General features: G+C 40.0%; 1 protein-coding gene across 4 annotated transcripts in view; it reads left to right on the top strand.

The window, feature by feature from the left end:
• The window catches only part of gria1a (glutamate receptor, ionotropic, AMPA 1a), a 74,272-nt gene that overhangs the window by 16,327 nt on the left and 37,235 nt on the right, over nt 1-20,710 (top strand). For all 4 annotated transcript variants that reach the window (XR_005614040.1, XM_039616125.1, XM_031733317.2 and 1 more), the window contains exons 3-9: nt 3,140-3,379; nt 8,448-8,632; nt 13,042-13,095; nt 16,353-16,511; nt 16,802-16,969; nt 17,888-17,992; nt 18,755-18,862. Coding sequence is in view for 3 of the 4 variants with exons in the window: in XM_039616125.1 (XP_039472059.1) it covers nt 3,140-3,379; nt 8,448-8,632; nt 13,042-13,095; nt 16,353-16,511; nt 16,802-16,969; nt 17,888-17,992; nt 18,755-18,862 (1,019 nt within the window). In the remaining variant the exon portion in view is untranslated. The remainder of the gene's footprint in view (nt 1-3,139; nt 3,380-8,447; nt 8,633-13,041; nt 13,096-16,352; nt 16,512-16,801; nt 16,970-17,887; nt 17,993-18,754; nt 18,863-20,710) is intronic.

Here is a 20,710-nt window from a genome sequence, read left to right as displayed (position 1 = left end):
TAGCTCAGCCAAGGAGATTCAGAGAGAACAGCCTTTACATTGTAGAAGTATTCCAGTGTTTTAAAACGGGCACTAACAAAGTTACGAGTAAACACAAATCACTGTGATATCTGCTAGCTAAACTTACACACCGGTGGCCACTGACAGCTCAGAAAAAGCAATGGCTAGCTCTTAGTTTGGCTGGAAGGAAATGCTACCAGTGTCAGCTTGATATGAAACAAGTTAAAGTTAATACATGGCATAGATGATAGGATATTCGATACTCTGACTGAAACTGCAAAACCTGATGTAAACAGTGTTCACTTTTGATAAAGCAAAAATATGTTAATGAGTAATTCTCCGTAGGTAAGGCTGTAATGTTTATTATCATTTGCAGTTGATTTTTAATGGCAGTAAACTTGTAATGTAACAAGTTCCATTTTAATAGCAATAATTTTTTATTGTTACAAGTTCATTTTTAATGGACCTCGTAATGTAACAAGGTCCATTTCAATAGCAGTAAACTTTTATTGTTTCACGTTTATTTTTAATGGCATAAATGTTTTAATTTTACAAATTCCCTTTTAATGGCAGTAATTTTGCAATTTTGTATGTTTTTTAATGTTATAATGTCACAAAACACCTCTAAAAGTGACATTATTATTAGGAAGTGTAACAAGTAGCACCTGGATTTCTGGGTGCTGGTGTTTCTAAATTGCTTCCCCCCCCCGGCATTAATTTGTATGTATAGAGAGCCTGAGCTGAGCTAAGCTGGAGATGTTGGAACTGGGGTTATTTATATAACCAATAATAACAACCTCAGAAAGGATAAATAGCTTCTAAATGAGAATCAGCAGAGCTTTGCCTCGCAGTTATAGCAAGTTAGAACTTGTTGGGCATTATCCGTTTCTCGTTTTGAGTGATAATAAAAATGGGATGCAGTGAAGCCCTACTGTCTTTCATTATTTCACAAATTATCTAAGGATTTTGCAAAACCAAGTCAGTTTTGCAAATTTGCTAATTCCTCGAGGTGAAAAACCTAATTATGACAAAATGTCCAAACACTCCACAATTCCCACTCCATCTTACGAAAGTCCTTTAGCAGCTCTGAGCTACTGTAATCCCTGCCAGAGAAACAGACTGTTGCCAGGGCAACCCCAGTCCTGCCACCATGGCAGCTGTAACTGTGGCGAGGAGATACGGAGTGCCAGAGTGGACAGGTGTTGCCGGGGTCTTTGAGATCAGTTTAGGTCTCTCAGCCCTGCGTCCAGTGCCGTTACACATGTGGAGCAACACTAACAAGCTGCTCACACACAAACAGACTCAACATGCTACCGGTGTGTACTGCTATCAAGACTCGGACTGCTGAGCTACGCTAATGCTTATGTCGAATTAGACAGGCGCATGGTTGTCTTGCCAACTCGGAGCAGGAGGTCTCTGTCACATGGTTGGTTTTTTTTTTCCAAACGCACACGCTGAAGTGATGAGAAATGACTCATATTCGGTGAAACATTGTAACCTGCTGTAGGGCAGAGTAATGGGGCACTGCACAAAAAGTCAAACAAGCTCCCGTTACCTTTTATTCAAGCAGAACATGGAGGACACCGCATCAAATTGGTCCTAGAAAATTGTAAGGGGATATATATAATGTGTGCTAGTGGAAAGCAGTAGCTGAGAGAGTGTCCATTTATTAGCAAGAGCATGAAGAAAAGATAGTTCTGTTACTGAGTCAGTGTGGCGAGGCGCAAAATGTCTATTTCAGGGCTTGCTTTAAGTAGGGTGAGTCACCAGGCTTTGGAGCACTAGAGGCTGCATATGTGTGTGCATGTTCATGGCGTGTACGCGCGTGTATTTTTCTGTGATATCCCTGATTTTTCTCCCACTCTCGGTTCCTCACTCTCCCTCTATCTCCGTCACACACACGTGCCTGACCGGAGGGTGCAGGTCTGTGACAGGTTAGGCATTTTGGGTATGGGCCATCCTCGCTCTCTGTCTTTCCCTCAGCTCCTAGCTGCAAGCTGGCCCCCGTGTGGGTACAGGCACCGTCTTCAATCTGTTTGGTAAATACTGAGATAAGTAAGGCCCACCCATCGCCATAGCAGAAAATAGCCCAGACCAGACCTGGAAGTGCAAAGATACCATGCTCTACTGAGAGCACGGTGAGGATATACAGTGCTGAGAGAAGATCACGAATATAAATTAGCTATTTTAAGAATTTAGGGGGTGTGAAAGAAATCAGAGTGACAGACAGACAATGAGAGAGAGAAAAATGAAGGGACTGAGGGAGAAAGGCAAATGAGAGCTGGAAACCGCCTCCTGCTGCTAGTAAAATGTCAGTGGAACCCTGGGGATGCATTGATTAACCTCTCTACTCCTAATCTGCCTCCACCACCTCCACCTTTCACTGAAGGCAAAACACACAGATTAATGCTATGCAGCTGGACCAACAGATGAGCCCTGCATAAACATGCTATTGAGTACTAGTTAATAGCTCAGGCTCTAAAGACTTCACAGCGCCCAGCATGCCACAGATACTTATTTCCTCTTTCTTTCTCTCCTCCCACTTTAAAAACCAAAATTAAATCCAAACCATGGATTAAGTTGATTTTAATTCAGACAAAATTCTGTTGTGGGATGTGGTTAATTCAGTTTAAAATTAAATGATTATTTTTTCGATTAGCCTGATCTTTTCTCAATTTCCTGGATATTCATCTAACTATAACCTTAGACTCAGAAAAGCTGCAGATCTGCACACGATAGCTCTACAGGCTAATTACGACAATTGCTTATTGGACCATATCACTCTTATCCTACTAGTGGATGTAGGCAGGACGGCGACAAAGTTTAATTTGACGATTAATAGACGCTGTGTAACAGCAATGAAGAGATAATTAGATTAATGTTTTTGCTGATTTCATTGTGTGTGTTTTTTTTTTAATTTGTGTTAATAAAAATAAAGTGTTAATTTCTTAGGAAAGGTGTGCAGATTATGTGGTTAACTTTAAAAAACGATGAAGAGTGCAGAAAGGATGTTGCACCGTGGATCACTTTCACATCAAATATTCCCCGGACCGTCACATTGGATGCAAATGTTCCCTCCTAAAAATCTTTAAACTAGAATCTTTAAACTCTGCTTGTTTTTCTGTTCTGTCCCTTGCAGTTTGCTCCCAGTTCTCCAAAGGTGTGTATGCCATCATTGGCCTGTATGACAGGAAGACAGTCAACATGCTCATGTCCTTCTGTGGAGCGCTGCACGTCTGCTTTGTGACACCATCCTTCCCCATCGAAACAGCCAATCAATTTGTGATCCAGCTGAGGCCCGAGCTCCAGGATGCGCTGGTGGGAGTTATCGAACACTATGGATGGTCCAAGTTTGTCTACATGTACAGTTCCAACTCAGGTAGGAAAGCTGCTCGCTCTCTGTTTAACGCAATGTTTAGGCTTGCCTACATCATTACAAAAAATAATGTCAACATCTGATGGTGGAATTTCTCTCATGAAAACGAGCATGCGTGCAGACGAAGACAGCCAGTACCAGTCGTTAGACCAGCCACCAGGTGTCATCTTTATATTGCCATGGCGACAGCAGTAGGGTCAATTTTAGTCATTGTGCAGCAATGAGCAGTCATCAGAAAGCTTATTTTAGACCACCACTTTTTTACAGACAGGGAACACAGAAAAGAACTATTGACCTGCACTGACTATCAGATAAATCGCACAATGGTACAAAAAATTAAGCTTTTTATTGAGCGCTCCTCAACAGAGAACAGGGTTGCTGCAGTTCCTTTGTCGGTCCCATGAAAGAAAAAACGAGTGCTGTAGCATTTAAATTGAACATTTTAATGACACTTCTGCATAGTCAGACAAAAATAAAGTAGCACACCTGTCAGCCTCCTGCTTCTTCCTCTCCATCTCCCCCAGAGCCAAACAGCTATAGCTTTCCCCATAATGCCAGGCCATCTGTCCCAGGTGTTGTGGGTTTTGGAGCATGACCATGATTTGTGTATTTTTTGTGTATGCCCAAAAGCAGGCACACTTCAATACATTTAGGCAGTATGACAGCTTATTGCAGCTTGTATCTGCTTATGTGTTTGACTTGTGTGTGACAAATAGCAGATTTAAGTCAGCTTTAAAAGACAGATGCCATTATGTCATTCCACACAGCACACAATCAAGCAGTGACAGTAGAGATTTCACAGCAGTCTTTGGCCTGTCAATGCATGATGACCGTAGCGGCCACACATGCCCCTCAGATTTATTTTTTTATCTTCTGTGATCCATTTATTAACTACTCACGAATTCTTCATATGTCTGTGTGTGTGTGTGTGTTTGTGTCTGAGAGGGTCACCCCTGTGAGTAGTGGGATGGAGCCAGCAGAATCCATATCAGTCGTCTCTGTTGCTTGGATACTACACTGCAGTCACTCTTCCTACATGGTTATTTAAAGCCTTTAAAAGAAATCGTATTTAGTTTGATCAGTTTGTGTAGTACGGTATAGAGCGGCTGTGTTTGCCTCCTCTAAATGTTTCATCAAACTATCTTTTATTAGGTACACTGCATCAGTTAAGTTGACAGTGCCTTCAGGAGACTGTTGTGAATTGGCACTATATAAATAAAACTATATTGAATTGAATTGAACTGAATTGAATTTGCTAGCATGAAACTCTTGTACACTCTACAGTGTATCTCTTGTAAGTTACAACAACATATTATGGTACAGTACAATTTAAAATATAAGGTTTACCATAACCATACAAAACTATTTGTGATCATTAGTCTGTACTCTGTCTTGAACTTCATTATGAGGAACAAAGTGCAACCATATGTCGATAGTCTATGGACCCTAAACTCTGTGTCCTTTTTTTTGGAACTATAACAAGATCTCAGCTTTTGTGAGAATGTCTTCTATATGAAACAACACTGAAGTGTGAACACTGGCCAGAACCTTTACTTTGTTTCAGGAGCTTTGGCCACTTCTAGCTAAACATTAACATAGCTTAACAGGGCTAGCCATCATAGCATAGGCTGTACGGTCAGCACTGTGTGTGGATTTTATGTGAGGAGGAGGCACTCCTGTATTTTTTTTCTGTGATTTTCTCCTTTTTCTTAAGCCAACAAACAAACAAATGAACAAAAATGCTAGATTATTGCTGCCTACAGTGACCTAGGACACAAAAAAGCATTTTAATGTGAAGTTTCACTTCTGGTTTAAAAAAGTTCAGTTATTTGCCAGGAATCAAAGTTTAAACACAGCATAACTAAATTTAACATTTTAACACTATTAAATTAAGAATAAAAAATATACAGCATTTTACTGTAAAATTGTTGTGTTGCTCACTTAGTAGATGTACTTTCAGACCAGACTGTTACCATGTAAACCTGCATTTTTCTGATTTAAAAGACCAAAAGCTCTCTAATTTCTAGTCTAATATATTCATATTAAATGTCAATCTATGTTAGCATTTTTCCAGTGTTTAATCCATTATCCAAAGCAGTCAAGGACATACAAATATATCACATGCATTATCACCCTCCTGCCACCTCAGAGGCTTTAGTATTTCCCCCCTTTTCTATTACCATTTGTCTTGCTCTCTTACAGCATACCCTAATAAATGTGCCTCTCATTTTTATTTTCAGAAGCCAAGAATGGGAAAACAAATTTGATAGCCCATTAAACCTATCATAAACAATATTCAGGAAATAGTTTGCTAAAGTGTTATTTTCTCTGTTCTTGATTGTCTGTTGCCCTGGTCGCCCATGTACTGCCTCTGGCCAAAAGGGTGCTTACGACAGCCAGATTCCATTATGATATCATTCTCTCTCAGGATGCCTTTGAGGGAACATTTTTGTGAATTCTCCTGTCAGACTGACTTTGATTTAGAGGAGTGCATCAAGCACATTTAAAAGTGCGAGAGGATATTTGAGGTAAATCAATCAGTCAATGAAGCAAGCAATCAATACTTCTGTAACAAAACAAAGGAAGAAAAAAGAAAACATTAGAATCCATTAATGAGATTCAAATACTAATTTTAGCACACCTTAACTGCTAACCAGCTGTATTCTTAAGTGCTGTAACACAATGTAAAATCAGATTAAGAACTAAATAAGCATATTAGGTTTTTAGAAAAAAATAGAAAAATTTAAAATAAACTACAAAAGAACTTCTGGGTCTGTGTTCACAACGCGTCCTAGTACTAAAAGTAGCTGTTTCTCTTAAAGTCAGGATTATACAAACGTTTTACACAGTGGCTGATGGAAATAGGTAAAGCTGGAGATGTGACTTTTGAGTATTTAAACTTCCCACCATAATAACAGTGATTGCATAATAATAATAAATTGTGCATTTGCATGTGTGTCAACTCCAAATGCTGAGCTAAGATAATGTTTGTGGTCGATCTCATTTAAAATTCGCTCACATCTTCCAGCCAACGCAATAACACTGAACTGAAAAAAAAAGAAAAAGAAAAAGAGCGCAGCAGTGCAGCAGTGATGAGTTTGGTCGGTCCAGCTTTCATCAGCCGAGTGATCACACAAACAATTACAGCTCTTCCACGGTCTCGTATTATGATTCAGTTCATTTTATTTTTCACATCTCAGACTTGCAAAAGCATTCACAGACATGGCGAACTTCCCGGCATTGTAGGTGTAATTTGTAAAAGCTGAATAATTTTCACTGTTAATAATTAAGCGCAAAGTATGCCAACATAATAAACTGGTAGGTCCGTGTTTTCAAATATTTCGTAGACTAAAGTGTGGCTTCAGATTTATGCAACTAACTTATTTATTACAGTTTCAAATTCATGTTTAAACCATTTCCAGAGTAAATTATATGATTAGGTCTGCCAATTTCACCCATCATGTCATACCGAGCGGCAGGATCACTGCCTTCCTGAGGTAAAACTTTCTGTCTTTTGAGCTGAATCACTCTTAAGCTGGAACTCTTTACTTATAGTTTTATTTACAGTTTTGCTTTATAGTTTTAGACAAGCTCTCTGGGAGGATTATCATATTTGGGAACATGGGTCCTGGTTACAATGAGTGGTGCTGTCCATGGTGCTGAAACCCTTACTCGCGCCACAGCTCGACTCCATTAAAGTACAGCCGCCCTCGTGACTTTACTCACAGCCACGGCTCACTATCTCCTGTCTCCCCGTGCTCATCGCTCTATCATTCATTTCTTCTGTTAAATGTGTCGGCACCATGAGGTAAAAAGGAATAGCCATGTACCAACACCTCTGTATCATTTCCATTCAGCATCCTCACATTTGTCTGGTTGCCTAATTTATTTACATGTGCTATATTGTGGTCATATATAGAGGTGAAACACCATCCATCTTTTTATTTCTTAATGACCTGTTGTCAAAAAAAGCAGCGTGAATTGCCTGGAGAGCAGCTGGTGTGCATTCTAATAAGGCCAAGCAATCATCTTTCAGACGCTGTGACTTCATTTCTCATTCTTCTTTTGACAGGGTCTGTTTTGTTGCTGCTGTTGCTGTTGTTGTGGGAAAGCCAGTAATGTATTTGCGTGCATTTGTCGTAGAATATATGTAAAACGCGTGATGTGTGGAAAGAAGGAGTCTTTAACAGTGCTTGCCAGCTAAGTGACATGGAAGCAAACACAACTATGTCGTGTATCAGTTTGGAATTCTAAATTTTGTGATTGCTATAATTCATTTGGGTAATGGCTGCCAGTCTGCCGTGGGTGAAATTACTTTATTTACTCTGTGGAACAACTGCGGCTGCCAGCTTGAGAGGAATCTGATTGGTCTGCTGCCAGCAGCAAAGAAGTACAACAGTGACTCAGATTGTAAATCAGAGCTCAAGATCAATGTGTTCCATAATCACCTTTTATATCCTGTCTTAGCATGAGCCTTTAGCTTTTTGGCTGCTCTACCTGCTTCTCTATGATGCTCGAATGAGTCAGCAGGGTATTGGTGACAGTGTAATTGAGTAGAGCCACCTGTAATTGGGGCTTGGAGGACTTAAAGCTTACTGTGAGTGTGTCGTCTAGCTGATTGTTTGTTACCATGAAAATGGTGATTATTTAGCCCGGCGGTGTGCGAGTTGGAAATGTGCACCTGTATATGTCAGTGTGCTTAATGGACTATCGCATTCGTCACACTTTATCACCAGAGCTACAGGGGAGATTCTGATGGATAAGCTTATCAGGGGCAGTTTGGGTTTCTGTGCAGCTTCTGTTTGGCTCACAAGTTGTCTTATCTTGCAGTTCATAATATAACTACACAAAGCATGAGATTACCCCGCATGTAATTTATTTCACATGCTGTCTAATAAGATGTAGACACTGTTGGATTGCTCCCAGTAGATGAATACCAACTAGTCATTCATCATCTTTGCAGAAGTTCTGTTACAGGTGCCCACACAGTTACCTCCAGAGCTTTCTTTGCGCATTTCAGTTATTCCGTACACTTGGCAAAAGCACATGTTCTCATTTGCTTCTCTTCCAGGTCTGTCTGTGCTGCAGAAGGTTCTTGACACGGCAGCAGAGAGGAATTGGCTGGTGACCTCAGTCAATGTGGAGACCATATCGAGTAACGCCTTTGCGAAGGTGTTCCAGGATTTGGACAAGCGAAAGGAGGGCCAGATTATCATTGACTGTGAGACTGAGAGACTCAACAACATACTGCAAATGGTAAAAACATTCACTCTTTTTGATGTTTTCACAATGTATAATCTAATTTTAGCATAAAAATGTGGCCTCATAGCACAACAAAAGCATACAGCTGTTCTTTTAGACACATGTCAAGCTAAGTATTAGTTATGTATGTGGCTTAAGTTTAAAAGAATTCCTCAGACATACAAAAAAAGCCACAAACATTTCAGGACAAATTTATACACATTTTTATCAGATAAAGAAAGGAGGGGATATAAATTTAATGTGGTGGTTGGCTGTTGGTCTGTTGTGATGTCTCGTCTGCTGGAGCATCAAGGACAGTAAAAGATAAATAACACAGCTTTGGCATTTGAAGCCAGCAGTTCTCCCATGATAGGATCATCACTTTCTCACCTCCACATTGTTAAAAGGAAAAGGATCCTATCATCACAATTGACTGTTCAGCAGCCCCTTCCATCAAACACAGACTGTCCAATCATAGCTTAGCAACTGTAACTAGGCACAGCAGGCCCCTTGAACTCCAGATTATATCATGAAGGTGGTGTCTCTTTGTTGTTACCTTTATAAAGGAAGATTAAAAACACAACAAGGAGATACTATGAAGAAAATGTTTCTGGCTAATTATTCACAAACAGTAGTTTGGCTAAAGGAAGATATCACAGTAACCACTGCAGTTTACACATGATGCACTACTAGGATGCTATGTTGGCAGTTTCCTTAGCAACTGCTAAAAATAGTGGTTAAAAATATGAAAAGTGGATGTTTATACGCTTGTAAGAATATTGTGATGGACACAGACACTGTGTCATCACCCACTGGTTTTTGAAATGGCGTTTTTGGCAATTAGGTTGTTTGGAGCCATAAATGAATATAGCTGGATGAGAGGCAACAGCGCTACATTATGGGCTAATGCTAGCTAGTTTTATTAGCAAAGTCCACAGACAGCTGTATGGGTGCATTTCACCGACAGTAGCTACAGTTTGTTTTTCTCTTGTTTAAACCACTAATTTGTTCGTTGTTTAACCAAGAGAAACAAAGTTAGACTGGTGTAAAAGATCCTAAGAAAACATTTAAACTGAGTGCTCATTACAACAAATATCTCACGTGTTCTACAGGAGCAATATGAAACTGTCAATCGTGTTCCTTGTTCAATATTTTTTGGAGGCCGCTGAAATGTGTGCCCTATTTTGTCCTTTATAAAGTTGCAAACACACAGCATCAGATTAGATGGCAGAGTATGTCTAACCTTTGTGATGCTAACAGCAGCCGCCTTGGTTTACGCTTGCTAGCATCCACATTCAGAATATGATTACACCTGGCTTTGGATGTTTGTTTATGTTCCCGTTATTCTCCAGGTTTTATACACCAGTGCTAGTTAGAACAGCTGTCATCAGTTTATTTTTCCCCAGCTTGTTTCCACTGGTAGAAAGAACGAGAGGCAGGGGGATGCCGGCTGTGTGTTAGGGCTGTAGCCCCAGGTCACCAGTGGTGTCATCTTTGAACCATCTTTGAGCGAGTAACTGCCTTTCTGCATTAATTAAAGAAAAATAATACATTTAACCGACTATTATTTCTGACACAGACTAGCAAAGTTGGCAAACGTTCAAACATCTAGCTGACTAGTCAGGCTCATCCCTCTTCCCGAGGTCCCGTTTGGTTATTGGAATTAGCTCAAATGCAGCCTAGCAGACTGTGAGCAGGCTTCCATAACAATGTTAATTCAACTCAGTGTTGAAGTTTTAGTTTTATAACCCCAAATCAGTGGCATGAAGGTGCTGTTATAGTGTGCAGTGTTTTACATTCAGCGTTGTTAAAGTCTGCTAAAAAGACCAGAAACTGTTTGTAAAAGGATATAAACATTTTTTTGCTGTAAAGTTTTGAATTTTAATACTTAAGGGGATTAGTTGCTTTTGGAGATAGCCTCGGGTGACAGTTAACTCTTAAGGGTTGTAAGGCCGGATTATTAAGTGTTGTTAATAGGAAGCAGTAGATACATTAAACCATTAATTTAGGATACAACAGCTACACTTTAATCCTAAACTGACACTTCTTCTATTTATTAGTCTTCCACATTAAACATCACCTCTGTGGATGCCTTGCCATGGACAGTCTTTTATCATGCACATTATCATGAATGAAGTACTTAGGTTCAAGAGACCCTTTTCACAGGGTTCTCAGTTTAAAATGAGCAAGCTGGAAACATTAAAATATATTTTTCAGCCAACTCGTGTGCAGTACCCGAGTTTAATTACCAAGCTGCTAAGGACAGCTGTCTTTCAATCAGCAAAATCAGTGGTTGCTGACTCAAAAAGAGCTGCTTTTATTCAACTGCTGTCTGAAACCAAGAACCCATTATTTTGAAAACTTTTTTTTCACTTTGTTGTTTTTTGTGTTTTCGTTTTTTTTACTGCCTTTTACAAGCAGGCATTCTGGCATAATATGAAGGCACCAAGGTGTAATTTGTTTTGCTTGTTGATTCCACGCAAGTTATGATTTTCAGTCAGACTGTAATAGTTCTTTATGTTTGTTCCAGAGGAGAAAAAAAAGTGCATACACATTCCCATCTGTATTTGTAGGCTATCACTGCTCTGTGTGAATGTTATTGATGGCCTGGTGTCTACAGTTAAGGTTATTGCATCAGTTCTCACCAGTTTACAGAAGCTGAGCCCGAGAAGTTCTCCATTCAGACAGCCACCATCAATCACCGACATCTGCTCCCTGCCTCCATGCTGCCCTGCCTGTGCACCCATCCAGCGAGAAACACATATATACACAACACCTCTGCCTGGTTTGCCCTTTAAACTCACAACTGATCGCATCTAATTCATCTCATACTGTACAGATATTGTCTTACAATACAGCCACTGACAGTATATCACATAAACCGAGTGTAGAGGCAGTTTCATAGAAAAGCCACCGCAGAGATGTTTCGGTGGGTTTGCCAACAGAGAGACAAAAAGGGTGGCCTGCTCTTTTTGGGCTGCACTCTGAATGACTCTTAAAATCTGTATGCATAATTTAAAAAAAGCTTCTCAAAGCCAAAACTTTTCCATTTGACAGTCCAGTGTGGCTGTGTGTTTCCCCCTGTTGCACGGTGTGTTGGTGTCAGTACTGGTTCGTGTCTCTCCTCCCTCCTTCTTGTTTTTCCTTGCCTGAGGCTTGGCCACAGGGCTCCCCTCGTGTTGAGGTCATCATTAATAACAAATGCCACCTTCTGTCATGACCTACGGCATCATTAGACGCACACGAAAACAGCACACAAACAAATGAGTGCACTTTGCACTGTATACACAAAGCAAAATGCTTGCAAAGAGAAAGAGAAACGAAAAAACATATTTACCACACTGCCTGCATGGAGAGCATGAAGCAAACTTCATATCCACCGGGTTAAGGCTGTTATTAAGCTTTAAATTAATGCTGCTCACTTGGCCTTATTTTATGCGACTGTTGTCAGGACACACACAACCAAATTTGCTGTGGCTATACACAACAGCAGGCTCGTTATTTAGCCAAGAAAAAAAAAGAATTTAGCCACCAGCTAAGCATGACATTTTTTTCTTTTTAATCATATACTTAATCTACATTTAGATTTAAGTAAAAGTGACTCTCGGTTTACCTGCTCCACTCATAATATAAATAAACCATCTCTTAAAGTGTCCTGGCCCTTTGTGATTGGCCGACCTGCGACGCCTGCAGTGAAAGAATTATGACAGCGCAGGCAGGACAGAGATGCAGAGTGTAAGCGTGGGAGAAGGGCTGGCACAGTTCATCACTAACAGCCTGCATTATTTCATGGTATTGTTAGACCTTGATGGAGTTCCAGGGAAGTAGAACTCTGTAAAATATTTAAATATCAGATCAAAGATCAAACCAGAGCTCACAAGGGAACAATACTGAGAGCAGAGAGAAGACTAGTAGGATTAGGAAGAGTCTCATGTCTCAAACTGTGTATATTTCTCAATCTTTGCTTCTTTTTTTTGATATTTAACTTTTAACTTGTTCCCTCTTCGGGTTATGTATCAAAATTTTCTTTTGATACATTTTGCTTGGTAGATATTGTGCCATTTTCTTTGGAGCAAATATCTGCATAAAGACAGCAGTGCTGTAAGAACACTTCTTCCACAGCAGAGCCATTCATCACTGGAAGGAAAGGGAGGAAAGGACATTCTCTGACTCCAGAACTGTCATTTTCTCAAAGCCAACATGTTCAAAGGCCAGTCCCTTTGCTCTGATTTCCTGTTAACCTACTTTCTGCCTGTCCTGCACAAGATCAAATGCTTTACACTGTCCTGTCTGTGGTGTGATGCCGAGAGAGTGTCGTATCCTTCCCCTCACTTTCTCACACATGAATATATTCGAAACAACCTTGTGTGCTCGTGTGTGGCACGCATTTTATTTTCTGTCTCTTTTTTGTTCTTATCTTTCAGATTGTAGATCAAGGAAAGAATGCAAAGAGCTACCACTACATTCTGGCTAACCTGGTAAGAAAGACTATTTTCATTTTTTTAATTTCTTAATAACCACCAACAACCAATTATCTTTTGCTTCCAAGGAGCCAGATGTTCTTGTAATTTTTTAAGACGTCTTAAGCAATAGTTCTTGAGCTAGCATTTCCCTAGTTCTTTGGTTGCTTTTTCACTCATTTTCAGTCCACTTCCTGTACCTGAGCATTTTCAAAGGATGTTTTTAAAACCACAGTTAGCACTTACCTACGAATCATCCAAGCATATGTGCCGACACATAACAGACACATTAGCAAAGAATCTATTTTAAATCAAGTCTTTCAACACTTTGTTACTAGCACACAAAAACACATGAATTTATTCCATTTCTTTAGTTGAATCTACAAAAATGCCAAAGATAAAACACTTTAACAAGCATAAAATAGTATTTTCCCACTAGCATGTTGATTCTTAAATAGTTATTAACCAAAAACTATCTGGGCATGGTGTGCAGTGTTTACTTAAAAAAGTTGAGGACAACAGAAGAAGTGTCATGTCCCAAAAAAATGTTATCTATAGCAAAAAGTTTCCGTCACGAGACCCGAGAGATCTATCTGATGCCTTAGTTGATCAGTTTACTGTTCAATGAAGACTGATCAGAAATTATTTAAGTAGACGGGTTAACAACCATCCGTAAAACACAGTGGAAGCTCTATCATGATTTGGGGCTCCATTGCAGCCAGTGGTGTTGAGGATCTTGTCAAATATGGTGGAATTATGAATGCAGAGAAGTACCGTCAGATTTTGATCAACTATGTAATATTATTTGAAAAGCATCTGACTGGAAACAACGTAACATTTCAGCACGACAATGATTCCAAACACGCTGCCAATACAGTAAATCATACTTGAATAGAAAAATACAGAATGGAATACAATCAGGCATGAAGACCACTTAAAATGAAGTTATAAGAAAGCTTGTGTTAGAGAGTTCAGGTTGTGTTGAAGAATAAAGGCTCATATATGTTGGCACATTTCAGTAACTCACTGTATCTATTTCTCATTTTCTAAGAGAAATAGAGAAATCGGGGGTGGCTCAGGACTTTTTGCACGGCACTATTCTTCTCTGCATTCACACTTTATTTGAATTTATATAAATTTATGTAAATTGTATCTTTTATCTTATATTTCATTTCATAACTGGATTCCAAACTTTCAGTAGTTTATTGCCAATTCGGTAGTTGTGTTTACCCAATAGAATTATCTGGTTTTACCCTCATTCCATCTGCAGCTCAGCTTAGTCAAATATCCTTTCACTGCCACAGCTATAGAAATCACAGCAACACAAGTGGGAGACCTGTGACAGTCAGTGACAGAAAGCTGTGCAGACTCACAGCAACAGAAAAAGGTCAGGCAGCCAGTGTATGCAAGCATACATCCATTAGCTCTCTTTGTCTGCGGCCTTTTTCTCGCCACACACATGTTATGCAGACCCCGACAACACTCGATAAATGCGGCCAAATGAAAAGAAAACTGGCATCAACAGAAGCTGTGGTAATAACAACATTAATATGCAGCTGCTGGCTTGAACAGTTTCTCACTGCCGGCGTTTTAGATTGACTCAATCTCCCTTGTCCGACCGGTTTGCCAGATTTAATTTTAAATGATAAAGCTTAGACGGTAATAACAGGTGATATGCAAAGTGGCCACAGTCATTTATAATGGACCCATTAAAATGTTTGACCAAAAAAAAAAAAAGAAAGAAAGAAAACGACTTTATAAATCCTTGGACCTTTTAGTTCATTTACTTACCTCAGTGCACATGTGTGCTTGTGTGCTTTGATTCTGAGCACAGACTGAATTTCAGTAAGTACTTAAATTGTGGTTACAATTCTGTCGGGAACACCCCCCATCCACGTCCTGTGTTAGCAAAGGCTAGTTTCTATAGTAACCTCCTCAGCTGACTGCACAGCATTAGCTCATTCATGGAGCAGAAAAAAGACATAAGTCTGTCTGTTGAGCTGAGAAATATGGACACCTGGCAACACATACAGGTACATTAAGGGAAATGCGGCTGTTAAGGCAGACTGAATGCTGCCCCTCTTGGTTGCCCACATATGTTTAGGGTATTTTTCTTCTTCTCTTAAATAAAGAAGGGCAAAAAAACAATTCTAGATAACTTTAGGCTAGGGAACAGCAAGTCCTCTTTTTTTTTCTTCAGTTGTTTTGACTGTATGAAAATCAAAACACAGTAAACAAGCGCGAATTCGGAACGGATGTGATAAAAAGAGCCAAGGCTTCAAATGGCACGATAAAAAACAACAACAACATCAGAGCAGAGAAGAAAGAAAACGGATGGTACGCTGGAGACAATCCAGAGAGAGGCACCTTTTCTCCTCATCAGTCAAAACTTTGCTTTTAAACCTCAGACAAATCACAGACAAATCTTTTCTCCTGCTCTGTCTCTACTCCCACCCGGTCCCTCTTGTCTACCTCCTCCTCTCCCCACGCTGACAGGCAGCCTGCTGAGAGACCGAAACTGTCTTTCCTACTTTCTACCTCTCTGAAAAACAGCCCTCTCCACATAATAGTCAGGGGGGGGGAAATACAAGAAGGAAATACCATTACAGTAAATCGCTTCTTCCTCCATTCTTCTTTGCCTGAGGCTCGCCTTGCATTGTTCACAGTAGCCTATAAGGTTTTGATCCTGCTGTTGTTAACAGTAGCCTATGAGGACTCCGTCTATCACAGATTAGTCCCGGACTGCTCCTTCCATGAAATGAGGTTTTCTATTTTCTTTCTCACTACTTCTGTCCCTCAGGAAAGACCTAAATGAAGTCTGCTCAATGGGATGATCACCCTATGTAAAAATGAAAGATTTTTTTTCTTTATTAAGAAATTAAAACTTGAACTTGTGATGGCACAGTTAAAGCAGTACTTAAAATGTAATAAAGTTGGCTAAATTACCCAACCAGCAGCACCTATTGTTAGGTGCCCTGCTGCTGATTCCAAAACCTTTGAAACCCTTTGATGCAGTTTTTAACAAGTTATGATGATCCATCCATCCATTCATCCATCTGCTTATAAGCTAAACTGCTTATAAAGCTCAAAAGTAGAGGCGAGATCCATTTTACGTGCAGGTTTTTTTTCTTGTGACCCTTGGATACCCAGAACCCCTGTTTGCAATCCACTGGTCTAGAAGAACATATCAATCTGGATTTCACAGGGAGGTAATATATCCTCTGTACCTGTGTGAGTATGTGTGTGTAATCTGTTTCTGTCTGGTTTCCTCTCAGGGTTTTCTGGACATTGATCTGACAGATCTGAGGAAAGGCGGGGCAAACATAACCGGCTTCCAGCTCGTCAACAACTCAGAGCCGAGTGTGAGCCGCATCGTCCAGCAGTGGATGGAGTTTGATAATAAGGACTCCAAAATGCCCAAGCCTGGACTCAAAGTACTACCCCTTAAATTTCTGAGTTACTTTCTTCTTCTTCCATAAGTCTCTAAGCCTAGTGTCTATATAATAGATAACTCTTATCTGAATATGCTTTTTGGATTTCTGCTATAACAATTATGTATCTATACCAAGCTGGGAGTGATTCCATATCAAGGTATTTGTCCATTTACAGGAACAAGAAAATAACCTAAAGTTTAAGTTATAGAAATGAAGTCTCTGATGTTTAAGCAAAGCGCTTCTAGTGTTTTTGACATGAAATGTAATTGAATTAAACTTGCTCTCTGCAGTACACAGGTGCTCTAACATATGACGGGGTGAAAGTCATGTCTACAGCCTTCCAGAATTTAAGGAGACAGAGGATAGACATATCTCGCAGGGGCAACGCTGGAGAATGCCTAGCCAACCCGCCAGCTCCCTGGGGACAGGGCATAGACATCCAGAGAGCCCTGCAGCAGGTCTGCACACGTGGAGAGGAACACGCTAATGCACACACGCATACATACATAGATCCTCGTGCACACTCACACAATTTCTTGAGTGGCACATTGGCTAACAGCTCCTGAGTTTGGGCTGGCTGAACAAATTAGGTCTCATTCTGTCGTGTAAAGTTCACATTAAGTCGTTGGAGAGCTCTCCAGTATCAAATGTGACATCATAGCTAGTAAACACAACCTGCAGGCAATAACACTCGACTGTGATTATCATGAAATATGACATCAGCAATTGAGTTTAGAAATGTAATATTTGGCGATGAAAATGCTGGACTGGCTGTGAGACTCCTTAATGTCACAGAGACACACGAACGCCGACCCGCATGTGCATCGAGGAACACGGACAGTTATTTGGATTAAATTTAGAACGCTAATAAAAAAAAAGAAAATTTAAATTCAAGCCATTCAACACCATTCATGCAAAGTATGGAAACATAAAAACTGCTTTTGTGTTCGTGAGGATTTACGTACAGTACAAGTGCGTGTGTGAGTGAGCTGCCCAAGGCTCTGTCTGCAGAGTGGCTGCGCAGAGGCCTGTTCCGAATCAGTCTCGCCATCTGCCTGCAGATAGACTGGAGATTGAAGCCGTTCGTGTTCGCTCAATTAATTCCATCACACAGCCAAGACAAACACGGTGCACTCTGCACACATACGTGCACACCGTCTGTCATTTATGTCCACAGGGACGACCGGACACTCACAAATGAAAACGACACAAAACATGCGAGTTGCGCTTAGAATGCATGTCATGTTAGCATGATGTGCGAGTGCTCGCTCCTAGCACTGAAACGCTGGTTGAATATCACGCTACGTGGCAGCCGTACCAGCCAGGCAAGTGAGAGGATCTGAATTACTTATTCGATATCTTTGACTCCATTACAGGTCCGTATAGATGGATTGACTGGTCACATTCAGTTTAATGAGAAAGGCCGCAGAACCAACTACACTGTTAGTGTCATGGAACTGGCCCCCTCTGGACCCAAGAAGGTGAGCCTGATGGTCTGATGTAAGATATTCATTCTTGCTCAAGGGCCCCCTTTCTAAAAAGAAAATATGCATGCAGTCTTATTACATGTGTCTGACTAACCCTGTAGCTTATTTTAAAACCTTGTACTGTAGTCAAATGAGTGAATGCTCCAAAGAGCCAGTTTCTAATTTAAAAAGTTAAGATTCACATTTAACAAGCAATCTCCTTCTACCTTCAGTGAGGTGTATGAGTAGCTTTTTACTCTTACACCTCACTGAGCAGCACCCAAATGAGTGCATCATTACTGCTGCAAATACCTTAAGGATGAAAGGTAAATTAGAGACATGGATCTACCTTACTTCTTGGTATTTTTTCAGTCTTGCAAATGTAACTGAATGTTTATTTGAAATAGCAGGAATTCATATTTTCCTTTTGCGCTGGAGAAGCTATACAGTGAGGAGACTTAAGTACCTGAATATATCTGAAATACCTGATAAATTATACATTTTTTTATTAAATACAGCTCATCATTTCAATTATATTTTGTACACTCCACATACATGTGTCTTTTGGGATTTCAGTCATTCACAGTAAGAGCTGCTAAATCAGCTTGATAGGTCATTGGGCTGGACTTAAATATAAGCTGAAATATGATAAACTGCCTTTAAGCTCGAGTCTTTGAGTGGGAGTAAAAGTTATTTTTCTCTCATATAGTCAGAGTTTCACTTTAGGCAGTTAATTAAACACGGGCCCTACTTTGTGACACATTCTCCTTGCCTTAGGTCGGCTACTGGAATGAAGATGAGAAGTACGTGACCACAGCCAGCCTGAGAGGGAGCAACGAGACTTACCCACTGCTGAACAGAACTTACATAGTCACCACTATCTTGGTAAGTATGAGTTAAAAACAAGAAAACCCAAACAAACAGGGGTTAAGGGCTTTTTTAGGGGACAAGGGAGTTTAATTTGAGAGATTAAAACAGATAAAGTAATAGTAACATATTTTCTATCATGGTAGGCACAAATTTCACTCCCCTGAAAGAATTCAGCAGGCGTCCGTGATTGTATCTCGCTCTCGTTTCTTTTCCCAGCTACATTATCTAACTGCTCTCACTCTGACTGAAGCCTGCTCAGAATAAGAATGAGTATCAGTATAACTTTATTGCTCCGTGTAGATCTGAAGTGCAGAATCTTATGCCCGACATACAGTGTTGATGACTGTTAGAGTTAGTATAGTACACATTTATTGCACTTTTTAAAGCTCACAAAAGGTCAACATAATCTCTGTGGTAATGTCAACACACATAAAAAAACAGGCAGAGTAGAAGGAACCAGCAGAAGTGTCTGTGCAGCATTAGAACTTGTCATGAAATAGTCAAAGTAACTGTTATATATGAGGCTGTGGTATGTCAGTGCATCCTATAAATTTCTTTCAATTTTTTACCATAAATGTCATCATTAGGTCATCCAACATGTCTTAGGTTGTATTTATTGGCAGTAACACAGATGGTCTGCAAGTGAGGTCAGATTCGACCTGATCCATTCTTGTGACACTTAGCATTATATTTTGTAATCATAGCTGATAATATCTGACTACAGTACAGTAGAGGATATTACAGTTAGTTAGTACAATATATCTCTGCAGGTACAGGATGTTCACAGTCTCTGTAGCTTGTCTATGTCTATGAACTAGTTCCCTTTTTTTACTTGTGGTATATTTTTAAAGTGAAAATTTTTTTGCAGTGAAAAGTGGCTTTATCTAATGTATGTGTGAAAGGTATATGCAATTAAGCAGCTTAATTTATATGACTTTCTTCAGGCTTGTAAAAAAATACAACCTACATCAGCAAGTGTCAGCATCTCTATGAAGGAAGATGTTTCTGCAGTTTGCTGCTCTGGAGCATTCAGGTGTATGTTAACACAATTCTGAGGAGGGAAGACACCAGCAATATCTAGAAACAATTGTTGCTGCCTATCAATCTGTGGAGGTTTATAAGACCATTTGCAAACAGTTTGAAGTCAATTATTCAACAGTGAAAAAAAATATTGACAAGTTGGCATTCAGGACAGATTACCAATCCTCCCAGGAGTAGACGTCGCAACAAACTCACCTCAAGGTCAGACAGTGCAACGCGAAACTGAGAAACTGCAAAAAATTCCAGAGCGACATCTCAGACTCTTGCAGTTCGTGACAGTACAACTAGAGGAAGGCTGAACAAGTATGGCTTGTTTTGAAGAGTTGACAGGAAAAAAAACTCTTCTCTCTAAAAAGAACATGGCAGCATGTCTTAGATTGGTAAAGATCCATTTGAACAAACCACAAGGTTTCTGCAATGATTTCCTTTGGACAGATGTGACCAAAGTGGAGATGTTTGACCATAATGCACAGCACTATGTTTGTTACAAACTGAACACAGCATATAGGCGCAAACACATCATACCAACAGTCAAGCAGTGTGGTGACAAGAGTGATGATCTGTGCCTGTTTCGCAGAGACAGGACCTAGGAGCCTTGCATGCTCTTTATAGCAAAGCATTCTAGAGTCAAATGTGAGGTCATCTGTCTGGCAGTTAAAGCTTCGGTGAAATTGGGTCATTCAGCAGGACATTGTTCCAAAGCACAGCAGCAAATGTACAACAGAAGAAGAATCAAGTAGTTCCAATGACCCTGTCAAAGTCCACACGTCAACCTGATTTAAATATTGTGGTGAGACCTAAGAGAGCTTTACTTAAACTAAT

The sequence above is a fragment of the Oreochromis aureus genome, linkage group 2, assembly GCF_013358895.1.
Source record: "Oreochromis aureus strain Israel breed Guangdong linkage group 2, ZZ_aureus, whole genome shotgun sequence".
Taxonomy (NCBI): domain Eukaryota; kingdom Metazoa; phylum Chordata; class Actinopteri; order Cichliformes; family Cichlidae; genus Oreochromis; species Oreochromis aureus.
This window is presented reverse-complemented; position numbering and strand designations above follow the sequence as displayed.